Source organism: Delphinus delphis, chromosome 19, assembly GCF_949987515.2.
Source record: "Delphinus delphis chromosome 19, mDelDel1.2, whole genome shotgun sequence".
Lineage (NCBI taxonomy): Eukaryota > Metazoa > Chordata > Mammalia > Artiodactyla > Delphinidae > Delphinus > Delphinus delphis.
In genome coordinates this window covers 21,286,634-21,302,884 of record NC_082701.1, presented here as the reverse complement: position 1 = coordinate 21,302,884, position 16,251 = coordinate 21,286,634, and the positions used below count along the sequence as shown (strand labels likewise).

The 16,251-nt window shown below is 56.7% G+C and overlaps 2 protein-coding genes across 3 annotated transcripts; one reads left to right on the top strand and one right to left on the bottom strand.

Moving 5' to 3' along the window:
- Window positions 1-62: 62 nt before the first annotated feature.
- Window positions 63-1,372, bottom strand: MIEN1 (migration and invasion enhancer 1). The gene is made up of 4 exons (XM_059997015.1): window positions 1,238-1,372; window positions 1,037-1,134; window positions 597-673; window positions 63-509 (listed from the first exon to the last, which is right to left on the bottom strand). The coding sequence occupies exons 1-4, from the start codon at window positions 1,324-1,326 to the stop codon at window positions 426-428; spliced, it is 348 nt and encodes a 115-aa protein (XP_059852998.1). The 5' UTR covers window positions 1,327-1,372; the 3' UTR covers window positions 63-425.
- A 5,243-nt stretch (window positions 1,373-6,615) lies between these two features.
- Window positions 6,616-15,707, top strand: GRB7 (growth factor receptor bound protein 7). 2 transcript variants are annotated; one of them, XM_059997724.1, is made up of 15 exons: window positions 6,616-6,970; window positions 11,076-11,232; window positions 11,347-11,500; window positions 11,684-11,840; window positions 11,967-12,088; window positions 12,181-12,258; window positions 12,640-12,777; window positions 13,115-13,225; window positions 13,421-13,519; window positions 13,818-13,898; window positions 14,011-14,127; window positions 14,294-14,354; window positions 14,481-14,568; window positions 14,673-14,766; window positions 14,988-15,707. In XM_059997724.1, exons 1-15 carry the CDS (start codon window positions 6,907-6,909, stop codon window positions 15,132-15,134), a joined length of 1,668 nt encoding a protein of 555 aa, XP_059853707.1. In that variant the 5' UTR covers window positions 6,616-6,906; the 3' UTR covers window positions 15,135-15,707. The 2 variants fall into 2 exon arrangements, with proteins under 2 accessions (XP_059853707.1, XP_059853708.1); XM_059997725.1 differs by lacking the exon at window positions 6,616-6,970 and adding an exon at window positions 7,023-7,240.
- Window positions 15,708-16,251: the final 544 nt, after the last annotated feature.

The following is a 16,251-nucleotide window of genomic DNA, read 5'->3' as shown; positions in this document are numbered from 1 at the left end:
TCCCTCTCCTCCCTTCCCACAGTCCCAAACTGGACAGAAAAACACACACTAGTGGGCACTGGTGTTTGCAGTGCCACTTTATTGCCAATAGCTGACATTGCCTGGGGTTAGTGGAAAATAAATTAGAACTATGGTAGCATCTGACAGGTATGGCTAAGCTGGAGAGGGGAGCAGGTTTTTGTGGGCACTGATCCTGGGAAAGGGGTATAAGGTGGCTGTAGAAATGTCCATGGAGAGGGTTTTCTCTTTCACCCCTAAGACCGCAGAACCCTCCTGGTACCCAAAGGGGCAAAGTGGAGACCAGGGTCTCTTAGCTACGGGGAGCTAAGTGAGGTGAAAGAGGCAGTAGGGAGCCCTCAGCAGAACCAAAGGGGTGACCAAGGCTTGGATCCCAGAAGAGAACAGGAACCCAGAATCACGTGTAGTCACAGGATGACGCAGGGAGGGCGGCTATTGGTGATCTTTTCTAGGGGTTCTCCGTTACTGGCTCTTCGGATGGCCTCAATGAGCTAGAAGGCAGAGATGTGGAATGGGATGACGCGTTCATTGTAGGGTCAGGGTGAACCAGGGGTCTTCCCAGCATGGCAAGTACTCACATCTTTCTCATAAGGAAAGCCTCCATTCTCCAGCTTGGAGAACACCAGCTGTCCATTGATTTCGATCTCAAAGGCCCCTGGTATTAAATAAACGGATGAATGAACTGTATGCTGAGAACAGGCAAAAGTCAGGGGAGGCCCTCCACACTCCTTAGACTTAACACAGGCTCCTCCTTCACGTCCTTCACGGGCCCCATCCGCTTCCTTTGAACTCGGCTTCCTAACTCAATAGAGGGTTCCCTCCCCTCCAACCCTACACTTCAGTCTCACCCATTTTTCCCAACAGGCTTCATCTGTAACCCCCCCTCACTCAAGTTGCATGGACATTTTACTATGTGCCAGACACTGCTGGACACTATATAGAACAGCCAGTGCCAGAGCTAGAAAGTGGTAGAGCTGGGAATTAGAACACTGACTCAGCAGGTGCTCTGCGGCCTCACCTGTGCCCCCCAGGCGCGACTCGATCTCGATGCCAGGATACTGCTCCTTCACGGCACTCGCCAGCTCCAGGTAGGTCGCCTCGAAGCCGCAGGGTTCACTAGGGAGAAGATACCTGAGGTCCGCTTGGGTTTCCGGGACGGTACCTCCGGTGGACCCACCCTCCTCCGGCCCGGATTCCCCCACTGGCCGGAGCCCCTCACCAGTACTCAACCACGATGCGGACCCCACTGCCCGGTTCGACCTCCCCGGGAGGGGGCGCTGAGGACGCCGGCCCTGTCTCCCCGCTCATTACTGCCGGCTCCCCACAGCAGCTGCTTCCGGGTGTGATGCGACGCCGCAGGCACGTGACGGGGCGGGGCCGCGCGTTACATCCGGGCGCCGCCTTCAGGCGGCTGCTGCTGCTTTGTTTTGACACTGTCACCAGCTGGAGAGCTGGGCTGCGAGGACGGGACCAGACCAACTTTCCTGGCCTGCGTTCTCAGCGCCCGACTTGCCCCGCACCTAGTGTCCGCTGGACTTCACGGTCTTATTTAATCTAATGACGTGTCTTAGACTGCAAAGCGCTTTCCAGTTTACGAAAGGAAGAGAAAGTGGGGCAAGCGGACCCAGGGCCTGGGGTGGGCTGATGGTATGGAGCAGTTGCCATTTCACACTAGTTGATGGCATTTTATTTTATTTTATTTTTAATTAATTATTTTGGCTGCGTCGGGTCTTCGTTGCTGCCCGCTGGCTTTCTCTAGTTGCAGCGAGCGGGGGCTACTCTTTGTTGCAGTAAGTGGGCTTCTCATTGCAGTGGCTTCTCTTGTTGCGGAGCACAGGCTGTAGGCGCGTGGGCGTCAGTAGTTGTGGCACGTGGGCGCAGTAGTTGTGGCCCAAGGATTCTAGAGCGCAGGCTCAGTAGTTGTGGCGCATGGGCTTAGCTGCTTCTCGGCAGGTGGGATCTTCCCAGACCAGGGCTCGAACCTGTGTTCCCTGCATTGGCGGGAGGATTTTTAACCACTGCACCACCAGGGAAGTCCCACTGATGGTATTTTAAACCACTCCACAGTTACACACTCAGGTGCTTCTCCTAAGCTCTAAACTGCAGGCACAGTCTGGGCAGTCGCCGCCGGCCTTCCGCCTTCTGGAACCTTAGGCTTTGATGCTTCGATTTCGCAGGCTCTATGCTGCCATCGCATGCATCCAGTCCCTGCACCTCGCCGTCTCATCCTAGCCCCGCTACAGAGCTGGTTTCTTTATTCCCGTCTTGTAACTCTAGAAATGGAGGCTGTCTCCCTGCCTCTACTCTCCTTGGAGTCTCACCATAATATCCTCACATTCATTTTTAAACAATTCGATGACTTATAGAGTTGTGCAGCCATCGTTGCACATTTCCACCAACATGAAAAAGTCCCACCTGTGTACTTGCAGTCAATCCAGCGCCCGGCTCCAGCCCTAAGCCACCACTGATCTGATTTCTGTCTATAAACTTGCCTCTTCTGGATATTCTTATACATGAACTAATATGCAGTCTTTTGCTTCTGACTTCTTCCACTCCGTTTAAAGTTTTTGAGGTTCATCCATGCTGTAGCATGTACCAGTGGTCTGTTCCTTTCAGTGCTGAGTAATATCCCAATGCATGGATGTACTGTTTTATTTATCTGTTCAATACCAGTTGATGGACATTTTGAGTTTCCAGTTTGGGGCTGTCTTGAGTAATGCTGCTATGAATGTTCATGTAAGTGTCTTTGTATGTGCACGTGTCTTTACTTGGGTAGATTCCTACGAGTAGACTTGCTAGGTTGTATGGAAAGTTTATGTTTATCTTAAGCAATGGTCAAACTGTTTTTCAAAGTGGCTGCACCATTTTACATTCCTACCAGCAATATATGACAATTTGTTTCCTCATATCCTTGTCAAGACTTGTTGTCTGTCTCTTTCGTTATAGCCATCCTGACGGGAGTGAGGTGGTTTTAATTTGCATCGCTCTAATAATTAATGATCTTGAGCACCTTTTCATGTGCTTATTAGCCACTCATATATCTTATTTGGAAAAACACTTATTCAAATCTTTTTTTTTTTTTTTTGTGGTACGCGGGCCTCTCACTGTTGTGGCCTCTCCCGTTGCGGAGCACAGGCTCCGGACGCGCAGGCTCGGCGACCATGGCTCACGGGCCCAGCCACGGCATGTGGGATCTTCCCGGACCGGGGCACGAACCCGTGTCCCCTGCATCGGCAGGCGGACTCTCAACCACTGTGCCACCAGGGAAGCCCTATATGTGGATTTTTAAAAGTACGTTATACAGTACTACATGATCCAAGGTTGATTGAATCTGTAGATGGAAACTGGATAGGGAGGGCTGGCTGTAAAGTTATACTCAGATTTTCAACTGCTCAGGGGTCGTCGGTGCCCCTAACCCCTGTATTGTTCAGGGGTCAACCCTATTCTGGATACAAAGTCCCTAATCAAACATACGACTTGCAATTATTTTCCTCCAGTCTTCCACAGGTTTGTTTTTTTTTTCTTTTTTTAAAAATTTTCTTAATGATGTCTTTTGAAGTGCACAATTTAAAAATTTTGGTAAAGTATAATTTATAAATTTTTTCTTTTGTCATTTGTGCTTTTGCTGTTGCATCTGAGATCTCTGCCTAACACAAGGTAGGAAGATTTTCCTGCATAATTTCTTCTAGAAGTTTTATAGTTTTAGCTCTTACATTTAGGTCTATGGCCTATTTTGAGTTAGTATTTGTACATCGTATAAAGGAAGGATCTAAACACATCTTTTGGCATGTGGATATTCAGTTGTCCCAGAACCATTTATCAAAAAGACTATCCTTTTCCCCATTGAATTGTCTTGGCACCTTTGTCAAAAATCAATTGACCAGCGCTTCCCTGGTGGTGCAGTGGTTAAGAGTCCGCCTGCCGATGCCAGGGACACGGGTTCGTGCCCCGATCTGGGAAGATCCCACATGCCGCGGAGCAGCTGGGCCCGTGAGCCATGGCCCCTGAGCCTGCGCGTCCGGAGTCTGTGCTCCGCAAGGGAGAGGCCAGAACAGTGAGAGGCCCGCTTACCACAAAAAAAAAAAAAAAAAAAAAAATCAATTGACCAGGGACTTCCCTGGTGGTCCGTGGTTAAGAATCCACCTTCCAAACCACGGGACTTGGGTTCGATCCCTGGTCGGGAAACTAACATCCCACGTGCTGCAGGGCAACTGAGCCTGCGCGCCACAACTAGAGAGAAGCCCATGCTCTGCCAGGAAGAGCACGCGTGCCGCAACTAAGACCCAACGCAGGCAAAAATAAATAAATAAATAAATAAAGAGTTGATATTAAGAAAAAAAAATCAATTGACCAGAAATGTAAGGGGTTTTATTTGGACTCTTGATTCTGTTCTACTGATCTATAAATCTATTCCTTTTTGTTTCTTTTGTTATTTAAGAAATTCAGATATAATTTATACACAGTAATACACATCCTCTTGAGTGTACAGTTCTGTGAGTCCTGTTGTACGTCCACCCGAGATATACACATCTCCATTACCTCCTCATAAGCTCCTCTGCTGTCAACCCCTCTCCCTCCTCCCCAACTCCAGATCTGCTTTCTGTCCTTAGCATTCTGGCCCCTCCAGAAAGTCATATAAATGGAATCCTATAGCCCTCAGCCCTCCAAGTCTGAGTTGGCTTCCCTCTCCAACCTATCCTTCAACATCCAGAGTGATTTTTCCAAAATATAAATCTGCCTGCTCCTCTGTGCCTCTACTTCAGCCCAGATGGACCCTGCAGGGTCTGGCCTCTGCCCATAGTTCCTGCTGGTCTGGACAGACAGGATAGATGGCTCGTAAACCCGGTTTACAGAACAACCACCCAAGGGCTTGTCAGTACCACACATTCCTGGGTCTTGGCCCCAGAGACCGAGATTCAGTAGTTGGGGAGGGGCCCAGGGATCTGTTTTTTTATACAAGCCTAGGGAGATTTGGAGGCCGTGGTCACAGGCCACGCTTTGAGAAACAGAGCTGAGTACAAAGCCTTTCCCCACACCTTCCACACCTGCTCAGCTGCACCTGTGTGGCCTCCTCTCCTTCCTTCTCCACCCCACTCTGCCTACGCATGCTCTGTCCTGTTTAGTCAAGGGCTTTGACGTTTGTTCCATCATCATGAAAGGTGCCCCCCCCCCCACTTCCCATCCACTAATCCAAATCTCTCTGCCCCATACAACTTCCCCTCTGCTCAACTGTCACTTCTACAGAGAAGTCTTCCCTAACTCCCTGGGTAAGCCATTCTCCCAGCATAGTTGTCTCCTGTCATTTCTTTCTTTCTTTTTTTTAAGTTAATTAATTAATTTATTTTTGGCTGCGTTGGGTCTTTGTTGCTGCGAATGGGCTTTCTCTAGTTGCGGCGAGCAGGGGCTACTCTTTGCTGCTGTGCGTGGGGTTCTCATTGCAGTGGTTTCTCTTGTTGCGGAGCACAGGCTCTACGTGCACAGGCTTCAGTAGTCGTGGCTCGTGGGCTCTAGAGTGCAGGCTCAGTAGTTGTGGCACGCAGGCTCAGTAGTTGTGGCTCACGGGCTCTAGAGTGCAGGCTCAGTAGTTGTGGCGCACGGGCTTAGTTGCTCCGCGGCATGGGGGATCTTCCCGGACCAGGGCTCGAACCCGTGTCTCCTGCATTGGAAGGCGGATTCTTAACGACTGTGCCACCAGGGAAGCCCTCTCCTGTCATTTCTTATTATTTGTGTGATTCTTTGATTAACACCAGTCTCCCTGATTGGGCTGCATGAAGATAAGGGTGGGGTCTGTTTTGTTGCTCACTGTATCCCCAGTGCTAAGCATGGGGTTGGCATATACTAGGTACTTAACAAATATTAGTTGAGTGGATGAAGGAATGATTGAGTGAGTTGTCTACTATGTTTTGCACAAGCTGTCTAGTGGCCCGGGTGACCCTGCCCCCTCCCCCACATCTTTGCTTAGTCCGCTCGTACTGGTTTTTCCAAGGAAAACACAGTTTGGAGAAAGTTGAGCCTGGAGCCACTCCTTCTTGGTCCCCCAGGGCAGACCTCTTATCACCCCTATGAATTGTTGGTTAACCCACTGTCACCCACTTGGGCTGGAAGGCGGCTGCTGCCTTTGATCTCAGCCTTCCAGGCCCTCTCTCCACCCTTGTGTTTGCCTAGTGCAGAAGGAGAGCGCTAAGGGGAGTCCCCTGGCACCTGGCCAGACCTTTCCCCAAATCACTCCTCCTGCTATGAGACCTTGCCTAACCTCTTCGATTTTAGAAGGGGAAGCTGAGACCCTGGACTTTGCTTAGAAGGGAAGATATATGCTGGGTGCCTCTGAGGGGCCAGGGTGCAGTCTGGGTGGCCAGACTGTGGCTGGAGGTCAAGGGGCAGGCCATGTTGCTGGACTCCCTCTGGCTGGCTTCCCTCTTTTGCAGAGTGCCCTTTGCTCCAGGGGGGTAGGACCCTGAGCAGCAGACAGGCCCCCTAAATTGGCCAATGAACAGACCAGGTCTGGGGAGGGGCATGGGGAAGAGTGGGCTGGGCCATTTTCCCTGACTTTCCAGGCCCCAGCCTCTCCCTCCCAGGTCATGAGGATACTAGATCTTCGCTCTCGAGGCAGTTCAGTTCGACTGTCTCTCCCCTGGCACCTGCTAAGAAGGACAAAAACAATCCCAGCCAGCGTAGAGTGTCAGGGAGTCCCCGCCCCTCCTCCTGTGCTTCCTCCTCCCCTGCCCCTCCTTCAGGCCCCGCCCCCACCTGCCCAGGATAATTTGTTTCCTTGGGCCAGGAGCCTGGACAACAGAGCTCAGCCTGCCCCCACTTCTGCGTCCAGTCAGGACACCCTCATGCCACCCGTAGAGAAGAGGGAGCAGATTTGAAGTCAAGTCCAGGCATCTGATGTTCCTAGATAGAGCCGGACTTCGAACGCTGTGTCCTGCTACTCCTGCTGGGGCTCCTCCAGGTAAGGGGACCGAGATCGGTCCCAGACGACAACCTGCTCCCACCCCGCAGCCGCACCAGGGCCCCAGGCTGTGCCAGTCTCAGGGCCAGGAGCTGGCTGGCCGGATGCCCAGGTGGACAGGACGGGCGGCCGCCTGGCTCCCCCTCCCCTTCCCCCCTCAGTGATGTCAGGCCAAGGGCGGGGACAGGAGGGGGACAGGTAATTAAGGGCTTGGAGTCTCCCTCCCTAAACCGGTGGCCCCAGCCAGGTGTACCAACACCCAGGGTCCAGGTAAGGACCAGAGCGGGCATTTCATCTTGGGGTCGGGGAGCACCGGCAGATGCAGGATCAATAAGGAAAAAGATCTGGCCTCCTGCTGTGTTGCTCTAGCGGCCTCGCTTTCTCTTTCTCTCCAGTCTCCCATGCCGCCCCCTCCTCACCGTCTACCCCCAGTCTCTCCCTATGCTCACTTCCCGTTCTGCCTGGTCCTTCGTCCTTCTCCGCATCTCCCCCTCCCTAACCTCCCCTACCCCAGACACACTCAGGAACCAGCTGATGGGGTCGGGGAAGCAAGATACCCCGTGGAGACGTGGCTTTCCCGCTGAAACTAGCCCTTCCCCACATTCCCAGAGAGCTAGGAGAGGAGTCCGAATACCGAGGGAGCTGCCCCAAGTCTCTCCCTAGCTCAGTCTGACTTGACCCCAGTTTGAGTTCCCCCAAGTCTTTATTAAAGACAGAAGTCTCCGCGGGGGCAGCGGGGCACCCACCAATTTGGAGGGCAGTAAAGGAGAGGGATTCTCTTAATTGCTAGAGCTCCGTCTCTCTGGATTGTATCCTGACTCAGGAACACAGGGTCCTGCCCTCGGGTGGGAAGGTGGGGGTGGGGCAGGCCCGGGGGACGTGGGGTGGTCTCTTCTGGCTTCAGAAAGAAGTGGTCTCGGCAGGCTGGAGGGCTAGATGTTGGGGGATCTGCAGCTCGGGGGGGCCTGGGAAGAGTGTGTGTGCGTGCGGGGCGGGGAGGGCTGCCTCGTCTGTCTGAATAGGCTGAGGAAAGACCCGGTCCGAGTCTGGGTCTCCCTGGCACGTTGGGGATGGAGAATGCACCTGCCCGCCATTGTCAGGCCTTGCAACCCCACTGCCCCTCAAGAATGCCCCCTCTTGGTCTGCCTGTCCTGGACTCTGCTCTCCCCTCTCCCCCTGATATCCTGCTGGGGAGGCCCCCCGTGAAGGCTAGCAGCCTGTAATGATTAACTCCACAGACACTCCAGCATTCTTCCCAAATTAAACTTTAAAAGAGCTGCCCCCCGGACTCCCATTGGGCGTTTTTTCCCTAGTTAGGGAGTGGGCGGGGCCTCAGGGCCCGTGGCCCTCCCCCCAGCTCCGGGTCATCTAGGGGTTTCCCGCCTCCTCACCTGGGCCCTCACCCTAAGGGCTCCCCCACGGGTAGAGCTTTTCCCCCACACACACACACTAAAACCCGATGGGGGCGGGGCGTGGGGTCCTGGGCCAGGCCGGGGCCTTCCCGCCACCTCCCGGCGCTTCCAGCCCCTCCCCCTCCCCTGGGAGGTACCGAAGGTGGCCTTGTTTTCTACGGGCCTCTTACTGGGCCCTGCCACCCGCCCTCGGGGCCAGCCAGGTGGGGCAAGATTCTGGAAGTAAACAAGGAGGCTGAAGGCCTGGAGGACGGGAAGGAGGGTGGGGCCGGAGCCGCCGGGGCCGAGAGGCTGCTGGGGAAGCCAGCGCTGGGATTCGCAGTAATGAGGGGACAGATTGATTTGGGGGGTCGATTTCTTCAATATAACCTTCCCAGGGCCCCAGTTTGAAAGCTTCAGCTCTCTTGGCGATGGGGGTGGAGGCTGCCCAAGCCGGGCAGCTAGGACCCCGCTTCTCCTCCCTTTTCTCTTTGGTCCCCACTGCCCCGTGCCTGTCTTGCCTTAGAAGGGTCTGGAGAGCAGGGTGGAGGAATCTGAAGGCTAAACCCATCCTGAGTCAGCCTTCCTGCCCACAGAGGCCAGACTCTAGTCTGACTTAAATCTACCCTCTTCCCTTCCAAATGCTGCCCAGATTCCTCTTCCCTCTGGGATGGGGGAGGGGGACCACCGCACTGGTGGTCTCTGGCTTCCTGGTGGAGGTAGCCCCTGCAGCCCCTCCCCTAGTCCTCCTCGGAACGAAGTCACCAGGGCTGGCTGCCAGAGGTTAGACGGGTGCGAGTGGAGTGTTGATGTGCCGGTGTCTCTGGATGTTCGATGGTGGGTGTGTCTTCCCCTTCCTGGCAGGACCCCCCTGGCTCTCTCTCTCCTGGCCTTCCCCTGTCTGCCTGTCTGTGTCTGTCCTCTTGTGTGTCTTGACTTTCTACTCCTGTTCCTGAGTACACTTCTGGCCAGGACAGCCAGGAGAGTGTATTAATTAGAAGGACCCTCATCCCCCAGGGGTGATGAGTCTGAGCCTCATGGGCCAGCTGAGTCCTGGGTGCTAAGGGTGGGCAGCAGCAGCAGAATGAAAGTCTTGAGGGCCCCAGACAGGAGAGGGAGCACTGCATGTTTCTTTGGGTTACTTTGGGTGCACTAGGGGCACCCCTGAGAGGTCAGCTCCACTCCAGATGGGCTTCTGAATCCAGGCCAGGCCTTTCTTCTCTTCCTCCTGGGTGAGGGGGCTTCTGGGCTGGGTGGTGGCTACTGGGGCCCATTGCAGGTGCCACCTGTGCTGGAGGAGTTGGAGTTAGGCCAAGGGTGGGAGGAGGAGATGATGTCAGAGGAGCCTCAGCGCCCCCCTCCCCACATCCTCCTCCTCCTCCCCCCCCCCCCCCGTCCTGTTCCCGGCCCCTCCCCCATTCCTCCCAGGCCAGTAGATTGGGGGGGGGGAGTGGAGGGGGTGGGTAGAGGCAGGGTTGTTTGTTTCTCCTAAGCCAGGAAGTTGTGCAGATGAGTCAAGGTTGAATGGAGAGCCCCAGGCAGTGCTGTCCCACCCCACCCTGACTCACCTGTCCCCCAGATCTCCTAATGCCCTCACTTAAGGGTTGGGGACCTGCCTCCTCCTGGGGGGGCGGGGGTCAATCCTAGGTACCTTAGGCACCGAACAGCACCGGCCCAGTGTCTGGAGAGCAAGTAGGGGGCTGAACTGTGAGTCTTCCCAGGTCCTCCCAGGTCTCAGCCCAGCCAAAAGGGTCTTGGTTCCTGTGGGGGAGGGGCCTGCAATGCCTCTACCCGCTAGTGGGCACCTTTGCCTCATCTCTTCTCTCCTTACTCGTCCTGGATGCCTGTGGGTGATAAGACACGGGTAAGACCCTGGCCTTGCCTGGGGTGGCCGGGCATCTTCAGACCAGTGGGTGGATAAGACAGGTGCACAGTAATTGGCGCAGAGGCCCCAGCATAGTGTGGAGAGGGAGCCCTTCAGTCTGAATGTGGAAAATCCAGGAAGGCTTCTCAGAGGAAGTGGCTCGGCATTGAGGCCTTAAGAAATTTAGGCAGGAGGAGGGGCCTGGGGAAGGCATACAAGGTTTGGGGGCTGCTAGGGCGAGGGCCCCCAGGCTAGCTTCCTCCCTCCCACAGCAGCTGAGCCCGCCTCCTGCCCTCCTGGCTCCTGTCCTTCCGCACCTCCTTCTCCCCTTCTGTGCATCACTCGGCACTTGGGAAGGCGTTGCCACAACAGGCTCTGACAGCAAAGCGCTGGAAAAACCTGGGGCAGAGCCCAGAGGAGTGAATGCCCCACGTTCAGAAAGGGTGACACCGAGACGCTGAGCCCCAGACCATCCGTGCGTCATGGAGTCTGTTGCCGCTGCCTGTCTTGTGGTGGGGGACCCTCACAGCTCTTCCCCTGGACAACCTGGGCCTAAGGAAGAGCACTGGACTTGGAGCCCAAACACCGGGTTCCACTCCCTGGCTCACCTGTGATGGGGCAACGATGCTTCCTTCTCAGGAACTCAGTGTCCCCTGTGTTAAAATGGGCACAATCTACCCTTCCTCAAAGGCTCCAGGGAATGCCAGTTAGGGGGGAGCAAGGAGGTGCTGTGTAAACTCTGGGGGGCACCTTGACAGCAGGGGGAAGTCAGGAGGTCTGGGTCCTCTTGGCCCCTCTCCCCAGGACAAGGGCACAGGAGCAGCTGTGTCAGCCCCCTCTTCTCCCTCAGATGTCATGGAGCTGGGTCTGTCTCCACCTCATCTCAGCAGCTCCCCAGAAGACCTGTACCTGGCCCCCGGGACCCCTCCTGGGACTCCTCCACCTCCCGATGTTCCTCTGTCTGGGGAGGTGAAGAGGTCCCAGCCTCTGCCCATTCCGACCAGCAGGTAAAATGGGGTGACGGCTGAGGGGGGCCAGGGGGGAGTGGTCAGCGCCGGGGTAACGCACAGAAGCTTGCAGTCAACTCCTCACTCCCCCCTCCTTCCCCCCACACCGCCCAGGAAACTTCTTCGACAGGAGGAGCTGCGGTCAACCTCTCTACCCTCCATCCCCAACCCCTTCCCCGAGCTCTGCAGTCCTCCTTCACAGACCCCCATTCTTGGGGGGCCCTCCAGTGCAAGGGGGCTGCTCCCTCGAGACACCAGCTGCCCCCATGTGAGTTGTCCTGGGAAAAAGAAGGCAGGGAGCGTGGGGTGCTATGGGACAGGGCTGGACACAGTGCCGCCCCGGAGGAGGTGGGGGGATTTGGTCAGGGATCCCTGAGGGTAGAGCAGACGGGGGACGGGAGAGAACCATCCTTTGCCCTTCCCCGAGTCTTCTGCCATTCCTGGGGCACAGGTCATAAAGGTGTACAGTGAAGATGGGGCCTGCCGGTCAGTGGAGGTGGCAGCGGGCGCCACGGCTCGCTACGTGTGTGAGATGCTGGTGCAGCGATCTCATGCCTTGAGTGACGAGAACTGGGGGCTGGTGGAGGGCCACCCCCACCTAGCACTGGGTGAGTTGGGGTGCAGGGGGCTGCCTGGCCCGGGAGTCAATGCTTCACACCTTGGGCTAGGCCGGTGGCCCATCCGGGAGGCCTCGTTGGTCTCCACTGACCCCTGCTCTTTGCCCTTGACCGTAGAGCGGGTCTTGGAGGACCATGAATCGGTGGCGGAAGTGCAGGCTGCCTGGCCTATCGGCGGAGACAGCCGCTTTCTCTTCCGGAAGAACTTTGCCAAGTACGAGCTGTTCAAGAACACCCCAGTGAGTGTGTGTGTGTGGGGTCTGGGCACTGGGACACCCCGATCCCCACCCTGGACCCTCAGTCCCTGACTCCTGGCTCCTTTTTCCCCCAGCACTCCCTGTTCCCAGAAAAGATGGTCTCCAGCTGTCTGGACGCACACACGGGCATATCCCACGAAGACCTCATCCAGGTGAGGGGACACCCCCATTTCACGGCATGTCCATGACTCCGCAGGAATGCCCAGTGCTTCTTGGCCCTTAAGCCTGTGCCTTCCGTCTTTGGGGTGGAAAACCCAGCGCAGCCCTAAGTGACCGTGGACAAGTCACTTTCTCTGCCTGACCATCAGTTTCTTTGTTAAATGAAGACAATAAATGCATGTGAAGCACCTCCTGCCATAAAGGAAAGGCCTGGGAAGCCCTGTGTGTGTGTGTGTGTGTGTGTGTGTGTGTGTGTCTGTGTGTGTGTGTGTGTGTCTGTGTGTGTGTGTGTGTGTGTGTCTGTGTGTCTGTGTCTGTGTGTCTGTGTGTCTGTCCATCTCTAGGCCTCTCACCCTGCTCTCCTCTGGCCTCAGAACTTCCTGAATGCAGGCAGCTTCCCAGAGATCCAGGGCTTCCTGCAGCTCCGGGGGTCAGGACGCAAGCTTTGGAAACGCTTCTTCTGCTTCCTACGCCGGTCTGGCCTCTATTACTCCACCAAGGGCACCTCCAAGGTGAGGTCTTGAGGGTGACAGCCCCAGCCCCTCAGATACCCCATCCCTGGTCCTTCTAGGAGCTGCCCCTTCTCTGTTGGAACTCCTGGACCTTCCCCCCTCTAGGCCCTGAGACCCACAGCTGCTCTTCTTTCCCTCCCAACTTACCTGCCTCAGGAGTTAGCAGTGGGAGAGGCAGTGAACTGAGTTCAAGTCCTGGCTCTACTTCTGTGTGCTGTGTGACTTGGGGCACCTCTCTGCTCCTCTCTGGGCCTGAATTCTCCCCAGCTGGCTTAGGGGGGCAGTGGTGGGGGATGGGGTCTGCCTTTACCGAGTGTTGCTCCCTTGTGCTGTGCAGGACCCGAGGCACCTGCAGTATGTAGCGGATGTGAACGAGTCCAACGTGTACGTGGTGACCCAGGGCCGCAAGCTCTACGGCATGCCCACGGACTTCGGCTTCTGTATCAAGGTGAAGAGCCTGGCCTGGTCTGGGAGACAGCAGGAGCTTCTAAGCACCAGGATCCTACCTGGGGCTTCTAAGCTCCCTCTGGGACCCCCAGACTCCTCTCCCTGCACCCTGCCCTGCCCCACGGAGACGGGAGACGGGAGATGATCTCTGGTCCTAAAGGCAGATATAGGACCAGCCGGTTTCCTCTCCCCGCAGCCAAACAAGCTTCGAAATGGCCACAAGGGGCTTCGCATCTTCTGCAGTGAGGATGAACAGAGCCGCACCTGCTGGTTAGCCGCCTTCCGCCTCTTCAAGGTGAGGTCCTGGCACCGGCTTGGGGGGCTGGCCCAGCCCTGGGGATCCCTGGGGTGAGGGAGGAGTTATAGCTCTGCCCTCAGGAAGGCTCCAGAATGAGGGGGCATCACAACCTTGCTCTCTCAGAATCCTTGGTCCAAGGCTGGAGTCTCAGCTCTGGCTTCAGGAAAGGCCCTTATCCAGGGGCAGAGACGTAGCCCTGCTCTTGGGGAGCTCTGGTCTGGGTAGGGGGCGGTGCCACCGCCCAGCTCCCAGCACCTGCTTGACCTCCGGCCTTTTTTCTCTCTCCACCTCCCAGTATGGGGTGCAGCTGTATAAGAATTATCAGCAGGCACTGTGCCGCCACCTGCGCCCACCCTGTGTGGGTTCCCCGCCCTTGGTGAGTGTGCCCAGAGGTGTTAGTGTGGGGAGACGGGGGAGGCACCCAGGCCCCGTGCTGGGGATACTTGGGTCCTGCTTTGACCCATCCCCCCACCCTGTCCAATCTGCAGAGGAGTGTCTCAGACAACACCCTGGTGGCCATGGACTTCTCTGGCCACGCCGGGCGTGTCATCGAGAACCCCCGGGAAGCTCTGAGTGCCGCCCTGGAGGAGGCCCAGGCCTGGAGGGTTTGTTCTGGGGACCTACTCTCCACATGGGTTTCCATGGAGTGGGAAGAGGAAAGCGAGGGGAGAGGGGAGGCCCCCAGCTGCGGAAAGAGGCTCTGTATTCTTCAGGGGCTGGTAATACCCCAGCCACGCCCTGACCCCCCCGTGTCCCTCACTTGCTCTGCAGAAGAAGACGAACCACCGACTAAGCCTGCCCACCCCGAGCTCCGGCACGAGCCTCAGTGCAGGTGGGTGAGGGCCCGCCGTCCCCAGGAGTGGGGACTGCCATGGCTTCTCTGCGCGTTCCTCACGGGGGGGTTAGAACGAGGGTCCCCGCCCTGGAGTGACCGCCCCTCTGCCTCTCCTCACCCCAGCCATCCACTGCACCCAACCCTGGTTCCACGGACGCATTTCCCGCGAGGAGAGCCAGCGGCTCATCGGGCAGCAGGGCCTGGTAGACGGGTAAGGGGCAGGGCTGGGCAGGGCAGCAGCGCCGGGGACAAGAGAGACATGGGTCAAGGTGGCAGCCGTGTGTCCTCGGGTAATGTTGCCCTGTCTCCTGGCAGCGTGTTCCTCGTGCGAGAGAGCCAGCGGAACCCGCAGGGCTTTGTCCTCTCGCTGTGCCATGTGCAGAAAGTCAAACATTACCTCATCATGCCGGTGAGTAGTCCCAGGTTCCTGCTGCAGTGGAGATGCAGGAGTCCCAGCAACCTGCCCTCCTCGCCAGGCCCCCTCCCCACGCTGGCCCCCAGTGTGCCTGGGGTCTCCCGCTCTTTCCTTCCTCCTGCTCAAGCTGTGGGGACCTCAGCCCTGACCCAGGAGGGAGCTCATTCGGCCCCGGGCCCCTCCCTGACCTCCCACCCCCTATGGCCACACCCCAGAGCGAAGAGGAGGGGCGCCTGTACTTCAGCATGGACGAGGGCCAGACTCGCTTCACCGACCTGCTGCAGCTTGTGGAATTCCACCAGCTGAACCGCGGCATCCTGCCCTGCTTGCTGCGCCACTGCTGCACCCGCGTGGCCCTCTGACCACCACACAGGCAGGCCTGCGTCTCAGCCCACTCTGCGCTGCTCCTAGGGTGGACGCGGAGGGGGCAGGAAGTGGGGCCAGGGTCATTGTGAATGGCTGGGGGCTCCCCCACCCCGGTTTCCTCCTCTGCTCCTGGCCTCCCTCAGGCCGAAAGTGCTCCCCGCCTGGTCCACCTTAACTTCTCCTTAAGGGAAGGCACTTGGGTGGGCATCTCCCCTTCGTGGCGCTGCTCTGGGGCAGGGCGTTATGGGAGAAATGGGGGCAGCCCCGGTGGTCTTTTGTTTGTTTGTTTGTTTGTGGGTTTTTTTGCGGTTATGCGGGCCTCTCACTGTTGTGGCCTCTCCCATTGCGGAGCACAGGCTCCGAACGCGCAGGCTCAGAGGCCATGGCTCATGTGGGATCTTCCCGGACTGGGGCACGAACCCGTGTCCCCTGCATCGGCAGGCGGACTCTCAACCACTGCGCCACCAGGGAAGCCCAGCCCCGGTGGTCTTTACACTCCACACTTTGTACAGACTGAGAGGCCAGTTGATCTCTGTTTTATACTAGTGACAATAAAGATTATTTTTTGGTACTCACAGGCGTGAGTTCTGTCTGGCAAGGCACGGTTAGGTGGAGTAGAGAGGAGGGGTGGGCACCCGTCAAGGCCTTGAGAATGTGTCGGATGGATCGAGGCCACATGCTGGCCAAGCCTGGATGTTTCTTTTTTTTTTTGTATATCCCATCTCCCCACTAATCCCCCAGTCATTTCTTAGAAACCTGGATGTTTCTTGAGGTCCTCTTTTGGTCATCTGAGAGTTTCCAGTGCCCAACATGGAGCCTGGCCCATAGTGGGTGCCCAAGGATTGCTTGTTAAATGAATGAATGGACAGGGGACTGTCATCCCGGTGAGGTTTCCTGACAGGACCTAAAGCTATGGAGGTCACTCTGACAGGGCCTGGGAGCTGGAGATGAGTCAGACAGCATCCGTGTCCTTGGCAAGTCCTGGGCTACCTGGCGAGATAAGGAGTCCTGAGAAACGCACGATCTACCACCACCAAGTCACACAATGGCTCTGTTACCTTACCTCCAACAGGCCCCTGTGACGCACCCCCCACCCCCCGCCCTGTCAACCCT